Source organism: Pelophylax lessonae (genome assembly GCF_965119305.1).
Source record: "Pelophylax lessonae genome assembly, chromosome: 8".
Classification (NCBI taxonomy): Eukaryota; Metazoa; Chordata; class Amphibia; order Anura; family Ranidae; genus Pelophylax; species Pelophylax lessonae.
In genome coordinates, this window is record NC_138775.1 from 70082575 (window position 1) to 70106921 (window position 24347).

The 24347-nt window shown below is 40.6% G+C and overlaps 1 protein-coding gene across 1 annotated transcript in view; it reads left to right on the forward strand.

Moving 5' to 3' along the window:
• Positions 1-24347, forward strand: part of FGD3 (FYVE, RhoGEF and PH domain containing 3) — a 429081-nt gene that overhangs the window by 365968 nt on the left and 38766 nt on the right. Inside the window, exons 16-17 of the mRNA XM_082266526.1 lie at positions 18428-18550; positions 21790-21939. Of these exons, the coding sequence (XP_082122652.1) occupies positions 18428-18550; positions 21790-21939 (273 nt within the window). The remainder of the gene's footprint in view (positions 1-18427; positions 18551-21789; positions 21940-24347) is intronic.

Consider the following 24347-nt stretch of genomic DNA (forward strand, 5'->3'; position numbering starts at 1 on the left):
TCAACATAAAGTGTCCAATAATTCAACCGTTGCCACCTCTGTGTGATAGGTGCAAAACATTAGAAAGGTGCATGTAGTTCCAACTATTCCCACACAGGCTTATGGTAAATCCACCTAGTAGATTCCCCTTGGGCTTGTCTGGTGCAGATAGGTCCCACCACCTTATTGGGGATTAGCCCCTTACCGGAAGGGAGAAGGTCAAGGGCGGAGTGTCTACTCAGTAGTGTAGTAGGGATTCCGGGAGAGCAGGCGAAACACTCAAGTGATAAATATAGCCTCTTACCAGATCGCTCGATAGTAGGGCAAGTATCAAACTGGTGTCATGGTGCCTCTTCCCAATCCTGATCCTCCACACTCTGGGTATGTCTCTCTGCTATCACGGGTAAGGACTTCCACATGTGTCTCATAGAAACAGAAACCGAACCATAGTGCAGTACCTTTCGTGTTTATTATAACATAGGATCTAATGCACTTACATTGGTGTTCTTCAGTAGTCACAAGAAATCAAACCGGTGGAGGAGAGACCGTGGCTGTCTGCAGTACGGTCAACGGCGACTAGCGATGATGATGCGGTGCTCCTCTCTGACGCGTTTCCTCTAAACAGACGTCTACGGAGATAGGAGTCCTATCTCCGTAGACGTCTGTTTAGAGGAAACGCGTCAGAGAGGAGCGCCGCATCGTCATCGCTAGTCGCCGTTGACCGTACTGCAGAAGGCCACGGCCTCTCCTCCACCGGTTTGATTTCTTGTGACTACTGAAGAACACCAATGTAAGTGCATTTGATCCTATGTTATAATAAACACGAAAGGTACTGCACTATGGTTCGGTTTCTGTTTCTATGAGACACATGTGGAAGTCCTTACCCGTGATAGCAGAGAGACATACCCAGAGTGTGGAGGATCAGGATTGGGAAGAGGCACCATGACACCAGTTTGATACTTGCCCTACTATCGAGTGATCTGGTAAGAGGCTATATTTATCACTTGAGTGTTTCACCTGCTCTCCCGGAATCCCTACTACACTACTGAGTAGACACTCCGCCCTTGACCTTCTCCCTTCCGGTAAGGGGCTAATCCCCAATAAGGTGGTGGGACCTATCTGCACCAGACAAGCCCAAGGGGAATCTACTAGGTGGATTTACCACAAGCCTGTGTGGGAATAGTTGGAACTACATGCACCTTTCTAATGTTTTGCACCTATCACACAGAGGTGGCAACGGTTGAATTATTGGACACTTTATGTTGAACATTTTCAGCGTGCACGTTTGTTTTGTCCTTTTTTGACTTTCATTGGAGTGACATTGATACACCACGATTTATTCATCTCAGTCATATTTACATTTATGTTTATGTATATGAGTATATAGTGTTATTGTATACCCATTCTGATTGCACATCAACCAAGGCACACATCACAGGAGTGTGGTAGATACTTATTATAGTGTCATACACCTCCTGACTTGTGACACACGTGAATTTAGCGCACCTGATTTTTTCTTTATTATTCTTTATCACCTTTTGGTTCTAAGGTTGCAGCTTCATTCACTTTACAGATCCTGCGCACCAATACTTTTTACACACAACATATAACATGTCATAAAGGAGAACTTGGCTTTTAAAAGAGACCTACCTCAATAAACAGGGACACTGCAGTTGCTTACCTGTGCTGAAATTGTATGTTGCCTTGTGTCATACTGACCGCCTTTAGGAGAAGGAAGAGAAGGACTGGAAAGCTTTGACCTGGGGAAAAAGAACAGCCAAGTGGCCCTTTTATGGTAGGAACAGATTTCTGTTCCAGCATCAGCTCACTTTGCACCTCTTGACATTTGGTCACATTGCATTTAAAAGCCACAAAGGAAATCAGTATATATAATGCCCAGCTGTTGTCACTGACTGTAGGTCCCACTCTGATAGATATATGAATGGTGAAGTGTCTATTCAGGGCCACCAGCCCAAGATACTGTACCTTATTAGTACTAGCCCACACAGGAAATATTCACATCCCAAAGCCCATCCCTCCCCTTTTCACTCACCCACATCAAGAATGCATTAACTACATTTTCCTGATCTGCATTCTTTATAGGATTAGAAAGTATTGAGGCCTGTGGGTAAGGATAATATTCTTTTAGCCTGACAACTAGCATTTTCATATAGAAGTTGGAAGTGGTGGTCCAGGTATTTGTCTCATGACAAGTTTACTTTAAGCCTATGTAAGCTGAATTTCTGCCTTGTTATCATTTTACTAATATTGCATTAGAAGGTTGGGTCGTGGGGGAGTTATGTTTGGCAGACACAGATTCAACTCTGGAAACAAAAGTAATGCTTTAGCAAGTAAGGTGGCTAAATAAGGTGCTATGATATACACAATATTACCAAAAGTTTTGGGACACCTGCCTTTTCACACACATACATTTTAATGGCATCCCAGTCTTCGTTCGTAGGGTTCAATATTGAGTTGGCCCACCCTTTGTAGCTAAAACCGCTTCCTCTTCTGGGAAGGCTGTTCACAAGGTTTAGGAGTGTGTCTATGGGAATGTTTGACCATTCTTTCAGAAGTAAGTTTGTGAGATCATCACTGGACTTCAAGTGTTTATAAGGGGATGACCGCTACCCTTTTTTAGAGCCGATGGTCAGCTCTCTTGTAAAAGCAGTCCTAACAGCTAACCAGCCGCTGAATTGCTTTTGCAAGCAGCGGCTTTATTGGGATCTCCTGTCCCACCAGGAGTTCTGTTCGACCAGCCGGCGCTTCCCCTGGCCGATCACAGAGCCGAACAAAGATTGGGTCAGCTTTGTTTTGCTCTGTGATAAAGTAACCCGGAATCAATGACTTTATATCACTTCCGGTTTCCCCCAGATGTAAACGACACCATTTTTAAAAATCAAAAGCACACAATCACATCGATCTTGGTGTGATCAAATGCTTTTAAGGGCAGAGGTGGGATCTCTCCATAAAGAATACCTGTCACATGCCTATTACTGTCACAAAGGATGTGTACATTCATTGTGACAGCAATAAAAGTGATAAAAAAAAAAATGAAGTGTCAGTATAAAAATAAATAATTGAAAGAAAAAAGGGAAGTAGCCCGCCCTGCACAAAGACGAATGTACGCAAACAGCGATCGTCCACATGTGAGGTATCACTACGAGTGTCAGATCATGGGTAGTAATTCTAGCACCAGACCTCCTGTGAACATCTAAAGTGGTAACCTGTAAAGGCTTTTAAAGCGTCGCCTATGGATAGTAAAATATACATCATTTGTTGCCATTGCACAATTTTAAAGCGTGACATATTTGGTATCTATTTACTTGGCATAACATCATCTTTTATATTTTATAAAAATTGGATTGATAAACTGCTGCACAACTACCGTGTGACAAAAAAAAAAAATGCAAACCCCCCTAATTTATTCTTTAGAGCCTCTGCTTTAAAAATATATAATGTTTGGGGGTTGTAAGAAATGTTCAAGCAAAAAAATACTGATTGTTACATGTAAACAAAAAGTGCCAGAAAAGGCCCGGACTTAAAGTGGTTAAATACAATGAAGGAGGAATCAAGGAGTGTAACCTTGAATAAATATAAAGACCTAAGAATAAATATAAAAGCAAAAAAGACTCTGCGCTATGAAAAATGATTAATATATATGTATACAGTGCCTTGCGAAAGTATTCGGCCCCCCTGAACTTTTGCCACATTTCAGGCTTCAAACATAAAGATATAAAACTGTAATTTTTTGTGAAGAATCAACAACAAGTGGGACACAATCATGAAGTGGAATGAAATTTATTGGATATTTCAAACTTTTTTAACAAATAAAAAACTGAAAAATTGGGTGTGCAAAATTATTCAGCCCCCTTAAGTTAATACTTTGTAGCGCCACCTTTTGCTGCGATTACAGCTGTAAGTCGCTTGGGGTATGTCTCTATCAGTTTTGCACATCGAGAGACTGAAATTTTTGGCCATTCCTCCTTGCAAAACAGCTCAAGCTCAGTGAGGTTGGATGGAGAGCGTTTGTGAACAGCAGTTTTCAGTTCTTTCCACAGATTCTCGATGGGATTCAGGTCTGGACTTTGACTTGGCCATTCTAACACCTGGATATGTTTATTTGTGAACCATTCCATTGTAGATTTTGCTTTATGTTTTGGATCATTGTCTTGTTGGAAGACAAATCTCTGTCCCAGTCTCAGGTCTTTTGCAGACTCCATCAGGTTTTCTTCCAGAATGGTCCTGTATTTGGCTCCATCCATCTTCCCATCAATTTTAACCACATTCCCTGTCCCTGCTGAAGAAAAGCAGGCCCAAACCATGATGCTGCCACCACCATGTTTGACAGTGGGGATGGTGTGTTCAGGGTGATGAGCTGTGTTGCTTTTACGCCAAACATAACATTTTGCATTGTTGCCAAAAAGTTAGATTTTGGTTTCATCTGACCAGAGCACCTTCTTCCACATGTTTGGTGTGTCTCCCAGGTGGCTTGTGGCAAACATTAAACAACACTTTTTATGGATATCTTTAAGAAATGGCTTTCTTCTTGCCACTCTTCCATAAAGGCCAGATTTGTGCAGTATACGACTGATTGTTGTCCTATGGACAGAGTCTCCCACCTCAGCTGTAGATCTCTGAAGTTCATCCAGAGTGATCATGGGCCTCTTGGTTGCATCTCTGATCAGTCTTCTCCTTGTATGAGCTGAAAGTTTAGAGGGACGGCCAGGTCTTCATAGATTTGCAGTGGTCTGATACTCCTTCCATTTCAATATTATTGCTTGCACAGTGCTCCTTGGGATGTTTAAAGCTTGGGAAATCTTTTTGTATCCAAATCCGGCTTTTAACTTCTCCACAACAGTATCTCGGACCTGCCTGGTGTGTTCCTTGTTCTTCATGATGCTCTCTGCGCTTTAAATGGACCTCTGAGACTATCACAGTGCAGGTGCATTTATACGGAGACTTGATTACACACAGGTGGATTCTATTTATCATCATTAGTCATTTAGGTCAACATTGGATCATTCAGAGATCCTCACTGAACTTCTGGAGAGAGTTTGATGCACTGAAAGTAAAGGGGCTGAATAATTTTGTATGCCCAATTTTTCAATTTTTTATTTGTTAAAGTTTGAAATATCCAATAAATTTCGTTCCACTTCATGATTGTGTCCCACTTGTTGTTGATTCTTCACAAAAAATTACGGTTTTATATCTTTGTTTGAAGCCTGAAATGTGGCAAAAGGTCGAAAAGTTCAAGGGGGCGAATACTTTCGCAAGGCACTGTGTGTGTGTGTGTATGTGTATATATATATATATATATATATATATATATATACCGTGCCAAACAAACATAAATGTTTAACACTCTGTGTATGAACGCATTTTCACTGCTGCCACCATAAATATAAATGTAAAGAAAGAAAAAAATGTCAGTGTATCACTCTTAACAGGTAGCGCTTTGATAAAAACAAAAATTATTTTCATTAGAACTGTTGTGATATTAAATAAAGTGTATGTAGTGTGAAACACCCAGTGCTGTTCTTTGTGCTGATGTTGTGCCAAAGCCCTATAAATCATAAAGTAAGTGAAGTCCTCTTTATTCAGAAGTACCACTACCAAACTCCACCTCACATGCCATAGGTGATCCCTCTCCCCATGGATGAAAACTCACCAGCTATTCTATTGTAAATCATTTTTGTTTTTATCACAGAACTACCTGTTAAGAGTGATGCACTGTCATTTTTTTCTTTGTTTAAAGAATAAGTATTGTCTTTGCATGCCTGGGGCAGCATGCTCCTGGTGTGGTCTGAGATTGGGGATCATTACTCTAGGACTTGAATTGCGATTTGGCTGTCAATTTGGAATGTTTATTTTTTTAACTTATGTAAAATTAGCTTATGTAAAATTATGTTTAGTTGTCTGCCATAGATGGTCAGACGTGCATAAAAAATTCTTTCCAGGATTCTATGTCCTACTCTTTTGTCTGAGAGGATTTCCATGAAATCAGTTAATACAGACTAAGAGCTGCACGCGATTACAAATAATTCAGAGCAGTGTGTTTTGGCTCTGGCAGGGATTAGGGGATTTGTTTTCGGTTCTACAATCATTATTTGATGAGACAGATTTGTGTGACGTGTGTATAATCAATTTGATCACTAGATGGCAGTGATGGGCAGGTAAAGAAACGCTTCTAACCTCTGATCACCCCCGGCCTCCAGATATTTTGTGTTTGTCACTTGTAAATGATTTGTGATTGCAGGCAGAACAGGCATGGTTAATGGTACATGTCATTTCAATAATAACTGCTGTCTCAAGTGATTGTTGTAACCTTCAGAACATAATCACCAGCAATCAGCTATGACTTTTCAGGAACTCTGTATTAATTACTGAAAAATTAGGTTCTAATTAATACTGGGTCTGATGCAGTTAGAGTTGATAAAGGATGTTGTTACTCTAAATAAGACCCACTGCAATAGGTAGCCCTTGTATTTAATTATTAGCATATACCTGAATCAGTTGCCCATTTTATGCTTCGGCTCCATGTACACAGGACGTTGTAAATGGCCGTTTAGGAGCAGTTGGGCATTTTTTTCAGTAGCCCCTGAACCCATCTACATTTTATCTTCTCTGTCCATGTACACAGGGTCGTTTACAGTCATTTGCAGGCAGTTGAGTTCAGGGACGTTTTTTGGAACGCAATTATTTGCGTTCGAACGTGTGTTTCCCGGCGTTTCAAACGCAGAAACGCGGCCGAACGTGATGAACATACGTTCAGCCACGTTATAAGTTTTTTTCTTCCATTCAAAATCAATGGTTCCCTATGGGAGCCTATTGATTTGAATGGAAGTCGCACTGCAAGTCGAATCCGTCGGATCAGGATGATCCGACTTGCGGCGCGACTTGCACTGTGAGAATTTTGAGGGGGAACTCAAGATTTTCACAGCGCAAGTCGGATCATCCTGATCCGACTTACGGTGCGACTTCCATTCAAATCAATAGGCTCCCATAGGGAACCATTGATTTTGAATGGAGGCAGAAAAAACGCTGCTAAAAGCTACGTGGCCAAATGTGCAATAACGTGCAATAACGCTAATGGAAAAAGCTACTGAAAGCACGTTTTTACAGCTGTTTTTTTCCGGCGTCAAGAAACCACTTTGGAGCTCGTTTTTATGACGCCCTGTGTGCATGGAGCCTCACAGCGCAAGTCGGATCATCCTGATCCGACTTGCGGTGCGACTTCCATTCAAATCAATAGGCTCTCATAGGGAACCATTGTTTTTGAATGGAGGCAGAAAAAACGCTGCTAAAAGAAACATAGCCAAACGTGCAATAACGCCAATGGAAAAAGCTACTGAAAGCACGTTTAACAGCTGCTTTTTCCCGGCGTCAAAACGTCCCGTGTACATGGAGCCTTAAAGTGTCACTAAACCCACATCATAAAAAAAACTATCAATAAATTGGTGTATTACATGTTGTTCATACTCACTCAGTCACTATAACATTTGTTTTCTGTATTTTGCAAAAAACCTGGTTGCTCCTGCTGCTCTCTTCTGTCCATGTCCCCAATGCAGTTGGGGATTTTGAAGAGCAGTGTTAGCAGCTCTGCACATGCTCAGTTTTCAGTGAGTTTCTATGCTAAGCTTTTCCACCCTAACACATCTGAGCAGCCCATGTGACTACAGAGTCACAGATGTGGGTGTATACACAGTAATACATGATAGCCCACTCCCTCCCTGCTCCTTCATGCCAACTAACTAGCTAAACACAATAGAGGTGGGATATTACATATAGAATGATGAAGGGGTGTGACACAGCATGTGGCTGGCAGAAATCCACCCACACCATGTTATTGCCAAATAATAGTGAAGATTTGATTTCAAATATATGACAATTTAAAGTTGTTTATTAATATTAATTAATTTTACTCTGAATTCCAAAGGCTTTTTTTTTGGTTTTTCATCTTAAACTTTGGACTAGAAGCTCCTCCTGCATATGTTTCCCTGCAGACAGGCTGGGAAAGAGCTGGACCATGTGACAGCTGTATATCAATTAGGAAAAAGGATACTTGGGCCCCTTTCACACTAGGAGGCCGTCAGGCGGACTCCGTTTTTCTCAGCAGGAGATCGATCCGCCGATGAGCAGGCAGATGACAGCTGTGTGCGGAGACACAGCTGTCAGGTCCCCATGCATCTCTATGGGGGAGTCGGATGGGAACGGACCGTCTGTCCGTTCTCATCCGATCCGCCAGACAGATGGAAAATAGGGTTTCCATCCATCCAGATTTGACAGATCGGATGTCAGCGGACATGTCTCCGCAGACATCCGATGCCCCATAGAGATGCATGGGGCGTCCGTTCAGATCTGCCAAAAAAACTGACAGGCGGATCTGAACGGACTCCTAGTGTGAAAGGGGCCTTAGATTTTTTTTTTTTATTATTATTTAAATAATTACAGTGCCATCATCCACACACAGAAAGAGAAAAGATCATGTAAATTAAACATAATGTTTTTAAGTATCACTTTAAAAGCCTGCACAGCCTTTACATCCTTTGCAGTAATTAGAAGGGGTAAGCAGTGAGCTATATTTCAAGTGCTGCTTTATGTATTGACATACCTCTGTTAGACCTTGATGTCTGGCCTGCTGAATAAGCACCCTCTACAGACAGTTTACCTCCCCAATAAGACATAGAAGTTTGATCCAATGTAGTTTTACGTCTTAAAATTTAATACATAGGATGTTCACTTGAAGTGCCATTTGATATGTAAAAAGACATGTATAACCGTATGCCTGCTTTGAAGGCTAGCAGCTCACTAAGGAACAATGGAGAAGAAGTCTATCTAAAATACTAAGCTAACTAGTCTCAACAGACAGGGGAGCTGGGTTATACCAATACCAAATACAGAAATAGCAAGTTGTAGTAACACTGAACTGGCACTAGATGTCAGCATCAAGACATAAATACATACATACATACTGTATACAGAAATCCAATGTGCAGTAATCGCTATACAATGAGTGTTCCAGAGCACAGTGTTCTCCAGTAGAACGGGCTGTGTCAGGATAACCATTATTCACTATCATTATAGTGATTGTTATTATTATTGCTATTATTATCATTAATATTTTTTTTATTTTTATTTTACGATTGTACAATCAGATTATATAATGCATGATTTAAGCACATATCCGTTTTGAGATTTATTTTACCCAGTTTTTAATATATTTTATTACTTATTAAGTACTTATTATTAAGTTTTATTACTTTTTAGGTTAACAATTCTTCAATGCTTCTGTTGACATTGGTTGAGCCAGGTGGTGTCAAAAGGGACAATCAACGGCTTGAATTTTGGCCGATTCAGAATTTTGATCTGTGTGTGGCAGACTTCACAGCACTGTCACTGACCCGCAAATGTCAAGAGCTAAGACATTACCCCCCCTGGTTGCAGATGTGATGTGTGACTAAGCTTGCCACCTTTTCTTAATAAAAATACTAGACTTCTGATGCCCCAATTTTATGATTGGCAACAAGCCCCATTTTTACTAGCCAAGGTGGTCACAAAATGAAGTGTATCAAAAGCTGGAGTTTAGCTTTAACTAACTTTGGAGAGATTTGCACTAACTTTCTGTTTTGTCTACAAGACAGGAAGTGAAGGGAAATCTACTAAACAGAACACAGATGGAGAAAAACAAACCTGTTTGTGGGGAGAGCATTCCCTACTCTATCCAAAATGGAAAAGAAAATTAGCTTTAGATATACTTTAAGCTCCAGACAAGTCATTCAGGCCAAACCTGGGAGGGGCATCTTGGAAGACATATGTCATTAGTCTGCTGCAGGCAGAAGGAAGCATTTCCTCAGTCTCCTCTCCCCCAGTCATCAGACTGCAATACTATAACCTTGTAGCAAGTTACTAGAGGGGATGCAGCAGGAGCTGATCTGTGGGAGTCGTGTACACACTGTCCAGAGTATTAGGACTCATTCACACTAGTGTGGTCACTGGCGCTTTGCTACCAAAAAATAATGGGAGCCCCTTTTGCACTGCAATGAGGCCTGGAGTTGCGGTGCAGTTAGCTGCGATAAAATGCAAACATGCTGCATCTTATCACAGCACACAGGAAGGCGCCACATGTCACCACACAGCAGTGCAATGCACCACACTGCTGTGCGGTGACATGAATGTGCAGCCAAAACTGACAGCTGCCTGCACACTAAACTGCTCAGATTTAGTGTGCGGGCATGGTGATCAGGCCCTTAAATAAACTTCACACACACTAATTATTCCACATTTATGACCTCTAGGGAAACAATTTTAGTAAATATAGAATTACACCCAGTGATCCTGCATGCCCCCTGTCAATACTTGGTGTGCATAGACGTAACATAACAAATCTATATAATCATAGGCCCACTTTAAGTGCCGGTTCACACTAGGGCGACCTGTGAGGCGACCTGGTCGCCTCACAGGTCGCCGCAGGTCGCCTCCCATAGGGAAGCTGCGGACCCGTTCTAATAGGAGCGACACAAGTCGCTCCGACCTAGAAAAAGGGTCCGGAGCTTCTTTGGGGCGACCAGGAGGCGACCGCCATAGACTTCAATGTTATGAAGTCCGTGGCGGCCGCTCCGAGGTCGCGGCGCGCTGCTCGCACCGCGACCTCGGAGGTCGCCCCTGCAAGTAGCGTCGCGGTAATGTGAACCGGCGCTCAAGCAGAACTCCGAGCAGATGGCTAAATAAACATTAAATACATACTGTATGTTTGCACAGCAGGAGAGATGACCTAATCTTATTCTACTGCAGCTTCACTTTCACTTACAGAACCCTCCCCCCCCCCCAACCCTGTGACTGGACAGTGAAAGGAGAAGCAGAACATTGATTAGCTCATCTCTCGGTCACTCTGCTCTCCTCCAATCAGCATTGTTATTTGGACTGCATCATACCTGACTGCCTCTTTGTGCTGCTTCTCCCTCCCTGTTTCTGAGCTCTTCTGTACAGTAGACTACTTGGGGATGATACCAAGTCAAACTCAAGTACTTTTAAATAATACATGTACATACCTCCCAACTTTCTGAGATGGGAATGAGGGACACCTATAAGCAAAAGTACGTATTCATAGGATACACCCCCTGCCATGTCCCCCATACACGGAGAATTAATATGCAAAAATTGATTGGTTAAACCCACAAGTGCTTTTTTTTTTTTTTTTAACCACTACTATTCCTTTATACTTTTGAAATGTACATTGCAACAATTTAGAAATTGGATGGAAGGTTTAACACTGTAAAACACTTTTTGATAGATAAATAATGCATTTATAATACAGGTGTATACATCCGACCATAATTAGGGAAAAATGAGGAGCAAAGAGGGACTTTGTTCCAAATCCGGGACAGTCCCTCGAAATCAGGGACAGTTGGGAGGTATGCATGTACAATGTATTCTTGATTACAGAGGAGCTTTGTACCTTTTTTATCTGCCTGGACTTCAGCTGTAAGGATTAGGTTTAGGGGTCAGGTCGAAGGTGTTAAGTTTTAGAGTTAGACCCCTTTCACACATGTCCGTTCCGCCGACGGACTCCGTTTTTCTCAGCGGGGATCGGCAGGTGGACGACAGCTCCGTCTCCGCACACAGAGGTGTCAGATCCCTGCTCTCCTCAATGGGGGAATCGGATGAGAACAGACCGCCTGTCCGTTCTCATCCGATCCGCCAGACGGATGGAAAATAGGGTTTCCATCCGTCCGGATTTGACGGACAGGATCGGATCCGATGTCAGCAGACATGTCTCTGCTGAAATCCGCTGCCCCATAGAGATGCATGGGGCATCCATTCAGATCCGCCTGAAAAACTGACAGGTGGATCTGAACGGGGATCTTATGTGTGAAAGGGGCCTAAGGTGTTATTTTCAAGTTTATTAAATCCATTGTTTAGTTAGGATTATTTTTCTGGATGGGTTTAAAATTATTTTGGGGTGTTTGTGGTGTCAAAAGGGTTGCGCTTGTTTAGCTGAAAACGGTCACACCAACTTTTCAGCAGCTGCATAGAGTATGCCAGTCCCTAGGAAGAAGAGCCACGTGTGGCCCAAGGGATATTAGATGAGTCCTGCTGCTTTTGCCTGCGAGTGATGGTCCAATATTCAGTTCAATAGCCACTCCTAGGAAGCCACTGCCTTCTTGTAATACAACAATTTATTTAATTACATATCGCATGCTTTACAGCAGCCAGCTTCTCTGTCATAATCGTCACTTAGATGCTGGAACGTTGAGAATAATGAATAATTGAAATGATGATGGCCGTCTTTTTATCCAATTATGATTGCTTTTTGCTTATTCCCAGCTCTCAGGGATATGGAAAGCTTTGCGCTCAGTCTATTAAAGGTCCTCGGTGACATTTTGGAAGTTTTTATTATTATAAAATGTTTCAGAGTCTTTCAGAATGTAGCCATTGCGCTCACACATTGTTCATGAGTAGACATCTATCTCATTCAGATGGATTACATGTCACGTCTCCATTTTGTGGCCCATGACTCATTGTACATTAAAGTGACTGGTATTAAGCCAGAAAGAATTGATACATTGTAATAATCTGGAAGTACACAGCTGGCGGCTCCATCTAAATTGAAAATGCCATAAAAGTATAGAAAATGATGAATGTCTCGCAGCGCACGTTTTATGGCGACCAGCCTTACAACTGCCACTTTTCCCAGCAGTACTTGTTTCTGGGAAAAATAAAAACCATTCTAAAAACTAGAGCAGTGGCAGCAGCATACGTAGTGCTGTGAACCAATCAGATTTCAAAATTGTATTCTCATACGGCGAGAGTAACCGCGGCTGATGTTTGACTGGGTACAGTATGTGTTGCCAAACTTGTGCTCCACATAAAACAAGCCAAATGAACTGGCCTTAGGGCTGATGTATGAAAATATTGATCCAGACAGCCCTCGGTGAGACTTCAAACAAGCCCCTATAGCATGAGCGTGTATCAAAGTGTATCTAAATAAAACAATTTATATGTTGCAGTTCTATATTCTTTGCTGCATTCTTTTTTTTTAATTAGACTGTTTGTTAACCGGGTGATCCTGCCAGTAACACCCTTTTTATCCTAGGGTGACAACACTCGCTCACTGTACTATCTATGGAGAAGCAGCGTTGTCACCCTATGACAGGAAGTGTGTTAGGACAAGACAGGAAGTGTCAGGACTACAGAATACCTATGCTTTTGAGTTCATAGTGGAAGCATTGTGCTGCCTTACATTTTTTTGTTCGTTATTAGATCCGAGGTGACAACATTCAAAGTCTGGCTAGCACCCGTGTGAAAGCAGGGCCTAACTTAGATACCTTAAGTTGGAAGTAATCATCCACGCATATCGTACAATACCCAATGTCCTTTATATGAGTCATTCTTATTGTGCAGAACAAACAAGCACACAGTCTTTGGCACAGATATTTAGATACATTCAGTATATGCACAGCGTTGCTGAATTGCACAGTACTGCATATACCAACTACGTTACCAGAGGACGGCTTTGTCTAGCAGGGGAAGCTTTCCTTAAGAAGATGTATTTTAAGCGGTTGTAAACCTCAGAGAATAAATATGAACAAAGCATATCCCTCTATAGTGTGTATTTGTCTCAGTTAAGATCACTAAGTGTCATGTCTGTCCACTACTTCTTTCCTCTGCTATCAGCATGAATGACTTCTGAAAAGATTTCCTGACACCAAGAGAAACATGGTGACAAGGGAGAGATCTCCAGCTGATTGACAGCCTCAGCTTTGTTTCTGTGTGCTGTATGAAGGGGGATGTGTTCCTTCCCTCCAATCAGCTCTCAGAGCTCTCCTCACTGAACTCTGCAGAGTGTGACTTAAAGAGGAAGTAAACCCTCCTCTGCAAGTTGTACCTATAGGTAAGCCTATGATAAGGCTTACCTATAGGTACTGTAAATATCTCCTAAACATATACCGTTTAGGAGATATTTACCTTAAATGCAGCCAGTGACATCACTGGCGCATGCGCTCTGAAGGAACAGCCGCTGGTGCCGTTCCTTCAGAGCCCCGTGCTGTGACCGTTGGCTCTCACGCGCATGCGCGGGAGTGACGTAATCGCGGCTCCAGCCAATCAGATGGCCGGATGCCGCAAACCTGGAAGAAGGGTGACAGAACATGTCACCCATGAGAGAGGTGAGCGGTTGGCACTTCGGGGCTTCTTTTTAAGGTATTTCATAATGAGCTAGTATGCGATGCATACTAGCTCATTATGTGTTTGTCTTTCAGGTGTTTTTAAAAAAAAAAAATTCGGAGGTTTACGAGACCTCATTTAAGGTCTCTGCCCCCCCCCCCCCTTTTTTTTTTTTTTTTTAACTCTCAGACAAGCTTTTAAAATTGAGCACTTTAAACAGATGTGGAAAAGATAAGACTGCAGTTAGACAGGTACAACTTAAGAGGATTTGTTTAATCTCTGTGTATCACCTGAGACCAGTCACTTCATTGGGTAGATGTAGGGGTTTACAGCCACTTTAAGTTGAAGTAGCACCTTGCACTGATTCCACATCTCTGTTCCGAACACTAGAGGATCAGCAATGACTAAGCTGCCCTGAGCTGTCCCAACTTCACATGAACCTCTCCCTATGCTTTGTACTCTCTTACAAGAGGGTTACTGTCCATGACCATACACACAGAAGTGCATCAAAGTGGCTTAGGTTACCCTATTTAAAAAGTTTCCTCCCCAAAATGGCCATCAAAGTCAATCAAGGGTTCAGTGTCCAATCAGAACACTTCTCCTCTCAAGGCACTGTATGGAATCCCTAAGGGTTCAATTTTCTTAGGAGACTCCCTTTCCTGTGTAATAATGGCACAGAGCCACCTAAAGGCAGGAAGGCTAAGTGCACCTGCCTACACGCTCTAAGCACATTAAAGTGCTTTGCCATACATGGCCAACCATAGGTTCATTGTGGGAGGACATTTGGGCACACACATGCAACTTAACTGTCCTCTGATCACTCTGTATGCTGTTTATGTTAGAAACATGTATTGCCATCTGGATGTACCAGTTGAAAATAATGAAACTTCCAGTAAATTATTCACAAACATTGAAAATGTACACATACATTTAAATAAAAACTTCCTTTCCAGAACAGAGTATGTTCATACTTTAGGAGTTTAACTGAATAGAAGATGGAGAAGGGAGATGCAGACAAGAGATCCGCTGCTGGTTTATCTTGTGAACAGAGCGACAGTTGGATAAGGTTTTTTATTCATACAATTATTTCCCTGAAGATCTCTTGGCTGGCGGTGTTTACCGTTATTCATAGACCACTGCCAAAAGATCATGGCTGCAATCAGCTGGACCGAGCAACAATCCTTTAATGCTAATGCCCACTAGACTTGTTTTTTTTTGTTTTCTTATTTTCTTTGTATGGAGAAGCACATCATGCATGGTCAAACTGAAGGAGGGCCTGGGTAAAAAGCAGAGACTCCCCAAAGCTTGTATTGGAAAAATAGTCAATCATAAAAAATAATCACCTCTGGCTAGTAAACATTTTCGCTGGATATGTTTCAGCCAGCCAAGGTGTCTACTGAGCTCAGATGGTAATCATAGCTTGATTTTGGGATAACCATGTCATATGTATGGGTTTATATTGTTTTCCTTGGTTAGCCATGCTAAGATGCTTGAGTGTGATCAGATTGTGCCTACATGTCTGATCACTGCCTAGTGATTATGACCAGCTTTGTTCTTTTCATCTAATTTATTTTATTCTTTGCAATATCATGCTTGCTCTATCATTGTGTTGTTAAAATGAGATTTCATTAGGACAATGAGACTGATGTGAAAATGCTGGAAATGGAACCTTGACATGTTGCCTGTAATAACAAATAAGGTTGCACCTGTCCGTGTTCTAGTGCTAGGATAATAAAAGATAGGATCTGTCGGAAGTAATCAGCAAAAGCAGCCTAGTCTTCATATGTGATGTAATACGCTAATAAACCTGTTGGTGGCAGCCTTACCCAGGGAGACCAGTTACTGTTTCTGTACAGATACAGGTTTATTGTAACCAACAAAAAAAAAGAAAAGGATACCTTGTCCATGTACTTTGTCAATTTCAGTTTATATATATATATATATATATATACAGTATATATAGTTCTTATTTTATGTTCATTACATATTTGGATAACAGGAATAATGTGCACTTATCCATTTCACCTCTCAGCTTAGAACAGCCTTTCTTAAAAAAAAAAAAAAATACATTTTTTAATAAAAAGTAAGCCTGGAAATTACTTTCTGGGTTCAGGAAACTCCTGCTAATATTTCTATATCAGAAATAAAATCAAACAATACCGCGCTAATTTTTAACAGTAGTAAAAGCAGCCAACACAACAGAAGAAAATGTGTAAAATCAATAAAAAATGTGCAGTGTCAATACATAAACAATGATGATGAGCAGATGGTTAATACATTAAATAAATAATGTGAACGTGATAAAAAATTGTCCAATGTGTTGTGAAAAAATATAAATCCACAGTGTGCAATCAACACCACAGTCCAATGTATATGTGAAGAAATGAATCCACAAGGGTAGGGTAACCACCACCTGCAACAGGGGTGAGCTTACCAGAAGGTGTAGACCCAGTTTGGCATCACTGCCAAAACTCGAAGTACCCCTAGCAACCTCTGGAGAAACCCTGGTTGAGAATGGCAGGTTGCAAGCAATAGAAGATGCTTGTTACTTGCTTTTTAAGAGTTGCACTGTTTTAAACATTGTCCTTAAAGTACTGTAATTTCGTCATGAGAAAAGCATATGGACTGCCATTGTTGGTCCTCCTGTGAAAATGCTAACCACCCGGCTGTGTCTAACTTAAAAGCCATCTCCAATTTTTGGAGCATGTTTTCTTATGTTACACCTATATAAGGTGTAGCATGAAACATGGTCAGAGTCCACAGCCCCCTACTTTCAAACAGCCCCCCAATTAGAGAATCCCAGGGGCTTTTCTTCCAACTGCCTGTTAAGTTTCAATTCTGCACAACCATGCTTGGCCTCACCTGCACTGCAGCGTTATTCATTCACAGAGAGTTCCAAAAGAAAAGACTACTATTATGTCAAAGGGACTGTAGTTTTCAATAGAGCACAAGTGCGGTAATGTCAGACATTAACACTTCCACCTCCAGCTCAGTATGGAGGCGGAGTTGAAGTAAAAGTCTGCAGGATCCAGTGCATTGCACCCTCGATCCACTTATCATGATTTGCAATGCTTTGCAGGCTCAAGTGAAAAAAAAAACAAACAAAACCATAAATGCTTTTTCTTGCTTTTTGCAATAAGAGTGCATTTATTATTATATTTGCAAAAGGTGGAATTCGCCTTTAAATACTTTTGAGCCGCAGAGCAAAACATGCTGTAAATTGGGGATTTCAAAATATTCCAGTATGCGGGTCCTATTGTATATTTAAAAAAAAATCAGTTTTTAAATGATTAAATACATTTTAAATGAATAAATAAACATGTTAGGAGAGAAAACGTAATATCAGAAGCTCCCTGTCATATCAGAAGTCCCCACTCCACATCAGAAGCCTTCCGATCACATCAGAATTTCCCCTTCACATAGGAGTTCCCTTTTTACATCAGAAGCCCCCCATGTCTTCATAGCCCCCCTTACAAGTCGAAACCCTCCTTACATCGGGGTTCCTATTAGAGTTCCCCCATACATCAGTGCTCCTATCAGAGTCTTCCCTTACATAAGGGTCCCTATCAGAGTCTTCCCTTACATAATAGTTGCTATCAGAGTTCCCCTATACATCAGGGTCCCTATCAGAGTCCTCCCTTGCATAAGGGTTCCTATAATAATTCCCCCATACATCACTGTTCCTATCAGAGTCCCCCCTTTCATAAGTGTCCCTATCAGAGTTTTCCCTTACATAAAGGTTCCTATCAGAGTTCCCCTATATATCAAGGTCCCTATCAGAGTCCTCCCTTGCATAAGGGTCCCTATCAGAGTCCTCCCTTACATAAAGGTCTCTGTCAGAATTCCCCTATACATCAGGGTCCCTATCAGAATTCCCCCCATGCTGTACATCAGGGTCCCTATCAGAATCCTCCCTTACATAAAGGTCCCCATCAGAATCCGATACCAACTGGAGTCTGAGAATATGCCACTGATCCTAGCTGTGGACTGGATAAAGTCTCATAGAGGGCCATAGCTTGGAGACCCCTGCTGTAAATTAATGTCAAATCCAAATTTCTCATCTCTATATTTGTTCTAGGTCATAGACCTAAAAAGCATTAAAAGCAAAGCTTCATCATGACAGCCAGGGAGCTAACATATGAGGTCCGCAATGGCAGCCCCTATACTTTAATCTTGACAGAGTTACTTTAACTTTACGAACTTGCACATTCTAATAAAACATATGGATGTCTTTGCTTTTCTGTACACACAATTATTTAAAATGGCCATCTTTCTTTTGCAGCCAGAATCATTTAGAAAGTCTTCTAAAATAAAACGGGACAAGGAAAAGCATGGTTGTAAAGGCTGTGGAGAAAGCTTTAACTCGATTACAAAAAGAAGACATCACTGCAAGCAGTGTGGGGCGGTGAGTAATGGAGAACTTGTTTGATTTTCTCTTATCACTTGCAGACAGATTCATTAAGCCATATTGCAGCTTCTTGTCACATGGAACACCCAAGCCACCATCACCATATGCTGATACTCAGGGCTAAGGTCCTTCATATACTACTAGGCACATGAGCGATAGGGCTGTTTCAGTGGTGCTTGTCCAATTTGGGGACAAATTGCTAGCTTGGTGTCCTTCAGAAATTAAAAAAATATATATTGACAAGCACAGGGGTTTAGCAGTGGGGGGACCAAAATACAGTAGATGAATATAGGAATAAAAAATCGAGCTTTTCAGCTGTTATGCCTACCAAACAGTAGCCAATGCATGGTTTCAATCAATTTCCAACCAGAATTGTTTTAGGGCACACGTTACAACACGAGAGAGTATATTAACACACATGATTTCTGTGATGATGAATATATATGTTATGAATGGGCTCATAGCACTCCAAATCACAGCACACCATGATGCACAAAATATATACATCTATTTATTGCGCCTCACTTCAGCACAAGTGCATTTACCTTTTCGTATATGTGCATTGGAGTGCTTTTCAGAATGAAGGTTACCGTAATGTGCAGATGACCTTTTACCACATGGTACATGGCACATTTGTGAAGGCAGTTTTATAGTTTTTAATGCCTAAACGATTTTAAAATCATAAAAAAAATTAAAACTGAAATGATCTCAAGACACTTTAAAAGGTGTTCTCCATCAATTACTATCCAAATTTTAATTTATTATAGGTATTTATATAGCGCCATCAATTTATGCAGTGCTTCATAGAAATACTGTGCATTCACATCAGTCCCTGCCTTCAAGGAGCTCACAATCTAATGTCCCATTCATATATACACATACTAGGGCCAATTTAGACAGGAGCCAATCAACCTACCAGCATGTCTTTGGAGTGTGGGAGCAAACCGGAGTACCGGGAGAAAACCCTGCAGGCACAGGGAGAACATGCAAACTCCAGGCAGGTAGTGTCATGGTTGGGATTCAAACCTACAACCTTAATGCTGCCAGGCAGAAGTGCTAACCACTTAGCCACTAATTGTTCTCTCAAAACCAGGGATTGTTTGCAGTTGAAAATTGATTAAAAGCAACCAGTATGATGCAATTTAAAAAGTGTATCTAAACTTAACGTTGTATTCAACCCAAATGCAAACATTTATTATATTGCAGCATACCATTTATTAGATACTATGGGGTGCATAAGCTTTCTTTTGTTAGGCTTTCTTCTGTTTTCATCTGGTGATCTGGCCATTAAGCCTGTTGTTTTTCAAAAGAACAAGCTCTTCAGCAGGTATATCTGTTACAGGGATACGACTAAACATTCAGCACTGGCATGGGTGCTTATAATGATTAGTTTAGTTTATTTATGTAAAGTCTTTGTCCCAAAAGGGGAAAAAAAAAACAGTTTGTAACTGCTTATAAAGTGTTAGCTGTTTGATTTCAATTTGTTAGATTATTTAAATCTGCTAGTACATTTAACACTACTCTACCTACCAGACTGACAATGCTGCTGCCCAAATGTGCCCCAAGTTCTCATTTATCCAGAGTGGATGCATTCTAATGCAGGAGGTGTGCATACCTCCCAACTTTTTGAGATGGGAACAAGGGACGCCTGTTAGCAAATGTATGTAGGCAAAGGACACACACCCCTGCCATACCCCCTTAAAGGAGAAATCGACAAAAAAAAGATTAGTTCAACCCACAAGTGTTTTTTTTTACCACTACTATTCCTTTATACTGGCTTTTGAAATCTACAAAAGCAACAATTTAGAAATTGGATGAAAAGTTTAGAGCTGGTAAACGCTTTTTGAAAGAAAAAAAGTGCATTTTATATACAACTATATAGATCAGACAAACATGAGGGACAGATGAGGAAGACAGAGGGACTTTACTCCAAATCAGGCACAGTCCCTTGAAATCAGGGACAGTCGGGCGCTATGGGTGTGTTACTGGCAGGATCGCCAGGTGAAAACAAAGGGGGGAAAAGACTAAAAAGGAAAACCACATCTAGGAATTGGTAGGCTGCAATATATAAAATTTGTTGGTTTAATACCACTTTATGAAAAAACATCAAAATATTGCCACTTACCAGATTCTTGGATGTGGCGGCTCCATTATTTATATATATATATATATATATATATATATATATATATATATATATATATATAAGCAACATCACTTTCAGCCCTAGGGTAAGAACACTCACTCTCTGTGCTGTATTAAGAAGCAGCGTTTTTACCGTGGAATAAGAATTTTTTTAAGGCCTTGTTCACACTATCATGTTGTGGGAAATTGCATGGTTTAGTGAGTGTTACTGCACCGGAAAGCATTCACTCTGAATGGCACCTCAATGCTCATCACTTTCAAAAAAATAGTGCAGATCTGGTTTCTGGGCTTCTGAAGTGGCAACTTCAATTTAAATCACACTATAAAATATGTGTGCTTTAAAGGTAAGGTAGGAGGCTAGCTTTAGGGCCGGTTCACACTTTTGCGAGTGCGGCGATCGCATGTAATTCGGAGCGCACTGCTCCTTCATTACATGCGATCGGATGTGCAGTGCGAATTCAGCCATACACTTTGTATGGCTGAATTCGCACTGCACCCGCACAAAAGACGCACAGGACCCTTTTTTCCAGCCGCATCAGGATCGGATCGCACAGTGGTTCACACTTGTGCGATCCAATCCTGTGCGAACTGTCAGATCCAACTGCGATATGCGATCAAACTGGGGGTGTCGTTAACATTTCATTGACACCCCCTGCGTATGGCATATGGCAGTGTGATCTGCCAGATGTGCGTTTGCGATGCGGGAACAGGCTGCAAATTCACAGCCTTCCCGCATCGCACAAGTGTGAACCGGGACTTAGGACTAAAGAACCCCCCCCTACCCTCCGTCACTGTTACCCGGAGGGGTGTCCTGTAGCCCACAGAAAAGAGCTGGCTGAAAACAGTGCAGCAAAGGTATAGAGCACCGATAGGTACAAGCTTCCTGGATTTCTGGCAGGTTCAATACGCATTTGTTTGCACAGATATAACAAAACGCTTTCAATGGTATTTTTAACAAACCAAAAAGAGGTGTTCATTGTTCGAGTTTATATACACTTTAATAGTAAACTGCTTATTTGTCCTTTTTAAAACTGGTCTGTAATTTTTCTGTCCATCATTTTTGTCTGATATGTACTCTTTGCTTCTTGTAGGTTATTTGTGCAAAGTGTTCAGAATTCAAGCTCCTTGCGGAAAACAATCGACATAATCGTGTTTGTAAAGGCTGTTTCTCTCCGAGCTCTGCGGCATCTAGTCCCGGGGGAACTGACATCCTAGAAATTAAGAAGAAAGCTAATGTAGAGGTAATCTTTCAGGAAGCCACTAACAGGATATTAATTAAAGCAGTGTGGTGTTATGGCATCAATCCAATAATAGAATTGCTTCTTACCACTTCATTAGCGGCTCTTGTATGACTTAAGTTCTTTAGCGACAGTTTTCATTAACAAGTTTTAATGATGGATGCCAAATCGAAAAAAAAACAAAAAAAAAACGCTTTAATGGAAAAAAAGATATTTAAAGCACGATTTTTGTTTTGTAAAAAAAAAAACAATTCAACCTAAGTCAGGTAATTAATGGCAATAGGTATGTGTTTTAGGCTTTGTTACTTTCCCAATTAATTATACTAGGGTCTGTCAGCTCTGTTATATTATGTAGCTCTTTGAACTTTGAAGTCAATGGGAAAGCACTGCCTAGCGATTGTTGTGCAGTAATCTCATGTGAAATTTCCCTTCAGCTGTAAAAAATAAAAAAACAGGCATTCAGAAGGTGACAGTATCACCTATTGGATGCCTGCAAACATCTTTACAGCTGCCTCTGAAAAGCAATTGTGGATTGATTTACGGAGGATGGTGGCGTTTAACACTGCTGCCAATGTGAAAATTGCCTATAATAGACTGTTGTTTTTTTTTTTTATTTACAGGATATCATTAACAACCAAAATAAATGATATTTTGATTTTCCTATTAAGTGCATGGTCACCTATTTAAAAAAAAAAAAAAAACAATAAAAAACCCTAGCTCCCTTTTTTATCCACCTCATTGCCTCTAGCTGTGCCCCCTTTCTGCAGGTTTGTACCTACCTTGTCTGAAAGTGCAGCATCCTGCACAGTTTGCAGCCCAGCTGGTAACAAATCTAGAGCTGGGTTGCCCATGCCTAAACAATATATTTTAAAAATGTTGAATGTGATTTTAGTCATGTAGTGTAGGTATGCCCCATTCAAGTCTGTTGGTTAGTGTGCATATGCCGGAAACCCAGCGCAAATGTTTCCCTAACCAACCTGCAGAGAGAGTGGGAGGGCACAGCTATAATTTTTACTAAAGGCCTGTTTCAGCAATAACTTTGTCATTACTTCAGAATACTGAGTAATACATATATTGCTATTTTTCAGGACAAACAATGCATTCTTTTGATAATATTGTCTTGCAAAAAAAAAAGTTATTTTTTTTACGCAATCTATAGATAAAACTTAAAAATGTTTTTTTCTGGTTTATGATTCAAACAAACTTCTTTCGCCTTGTCATTATGGGGTATTGTTTGTAAAATTTTGAGGAAAATCATGAATTTAATACATTTTGGAATAAGGTTCTAACATAAAATGTGGAAAAAGTGAAGCGCTGTGAATACTTTCTGCATGCAGTGAATCTATAGACAAAAAGATGTAAAAAAAAAAACAAAACTTAAAAATGTTTTCTCTTCTTTTGAGGGTAAATCTCCTCAAAAGGGTTATGAATAACAATAAACACCAAACAGAAGCATATGTTCTTTTCCGTTTTGGTTTCGATTTAATAAAAAATGTCATAACTTGGCAAAGTTTGACATTGTTTGAATCTTTTTTGTAATTAGGAAAGTGGATCCTTGCTTTAGGCTTCCTAAGAGAGTTCCTTAAATAAAATAACCCTCTGTGCTCTCTTTAATTATGCGAAACCCCCGAAACACAGATAAATTATAAATATCACGCTTACCTAAACACACATATTGCTGATATAAAATTAAACAAAACAAATTATTTTGTTACATTAAACACACTAGTGAACCAAGTAATTCATAAAACAGAAATAACAATCTACTGTGTATATATATATATATATATATATATATATATAATGTAAAAAAAGTTCATACAATGCAGTCAGTCCAGTCTTCAATCTGCACATTGATGTAATGTGAATCTTCAAAACCACCACAAAACGTGTACTCCACCACCTGGTGCAGATTTTTCTGTATAAACAAAAAAGGAGAAAACCTTCATTCCAAGTAGAACCTCTTCAACAATAAAATATTGCCTCACAAAAAAAAAAAAAAATTAAAAAAAAAATAAAGTTGCATGTAGTATAATACTGTTTAATAAAATGTATTAAAGGCTAAGTTCACCTCCCCCCCCCCCCAAATTCCAGTTTCCCTATGTACTAATATACCATTAATGTAACTCTTTTGCAGAAAAGAAAAAGCTTCCTATATGTCAGGGATATGCAAACTGTGGCCCTCCAGATGTTGCAGAACTACAAGTCCCATGATGCATAGCAAGACTCTGACAGTCAAAAGCATGACACCCAGAGGCAAAGGCATGATGGGAGTTGTAGTATTGCAACAGCTGGAGGGCCACAGTTTGCATATCCCTGCTATATGTCCTAGACCAGGACCTACCTCAGCCTCCAGCTTGTTGTAAAAAAAAAAAAACTCCTTTAGTTCCTGGAAGGCACTTGGGTTGGGA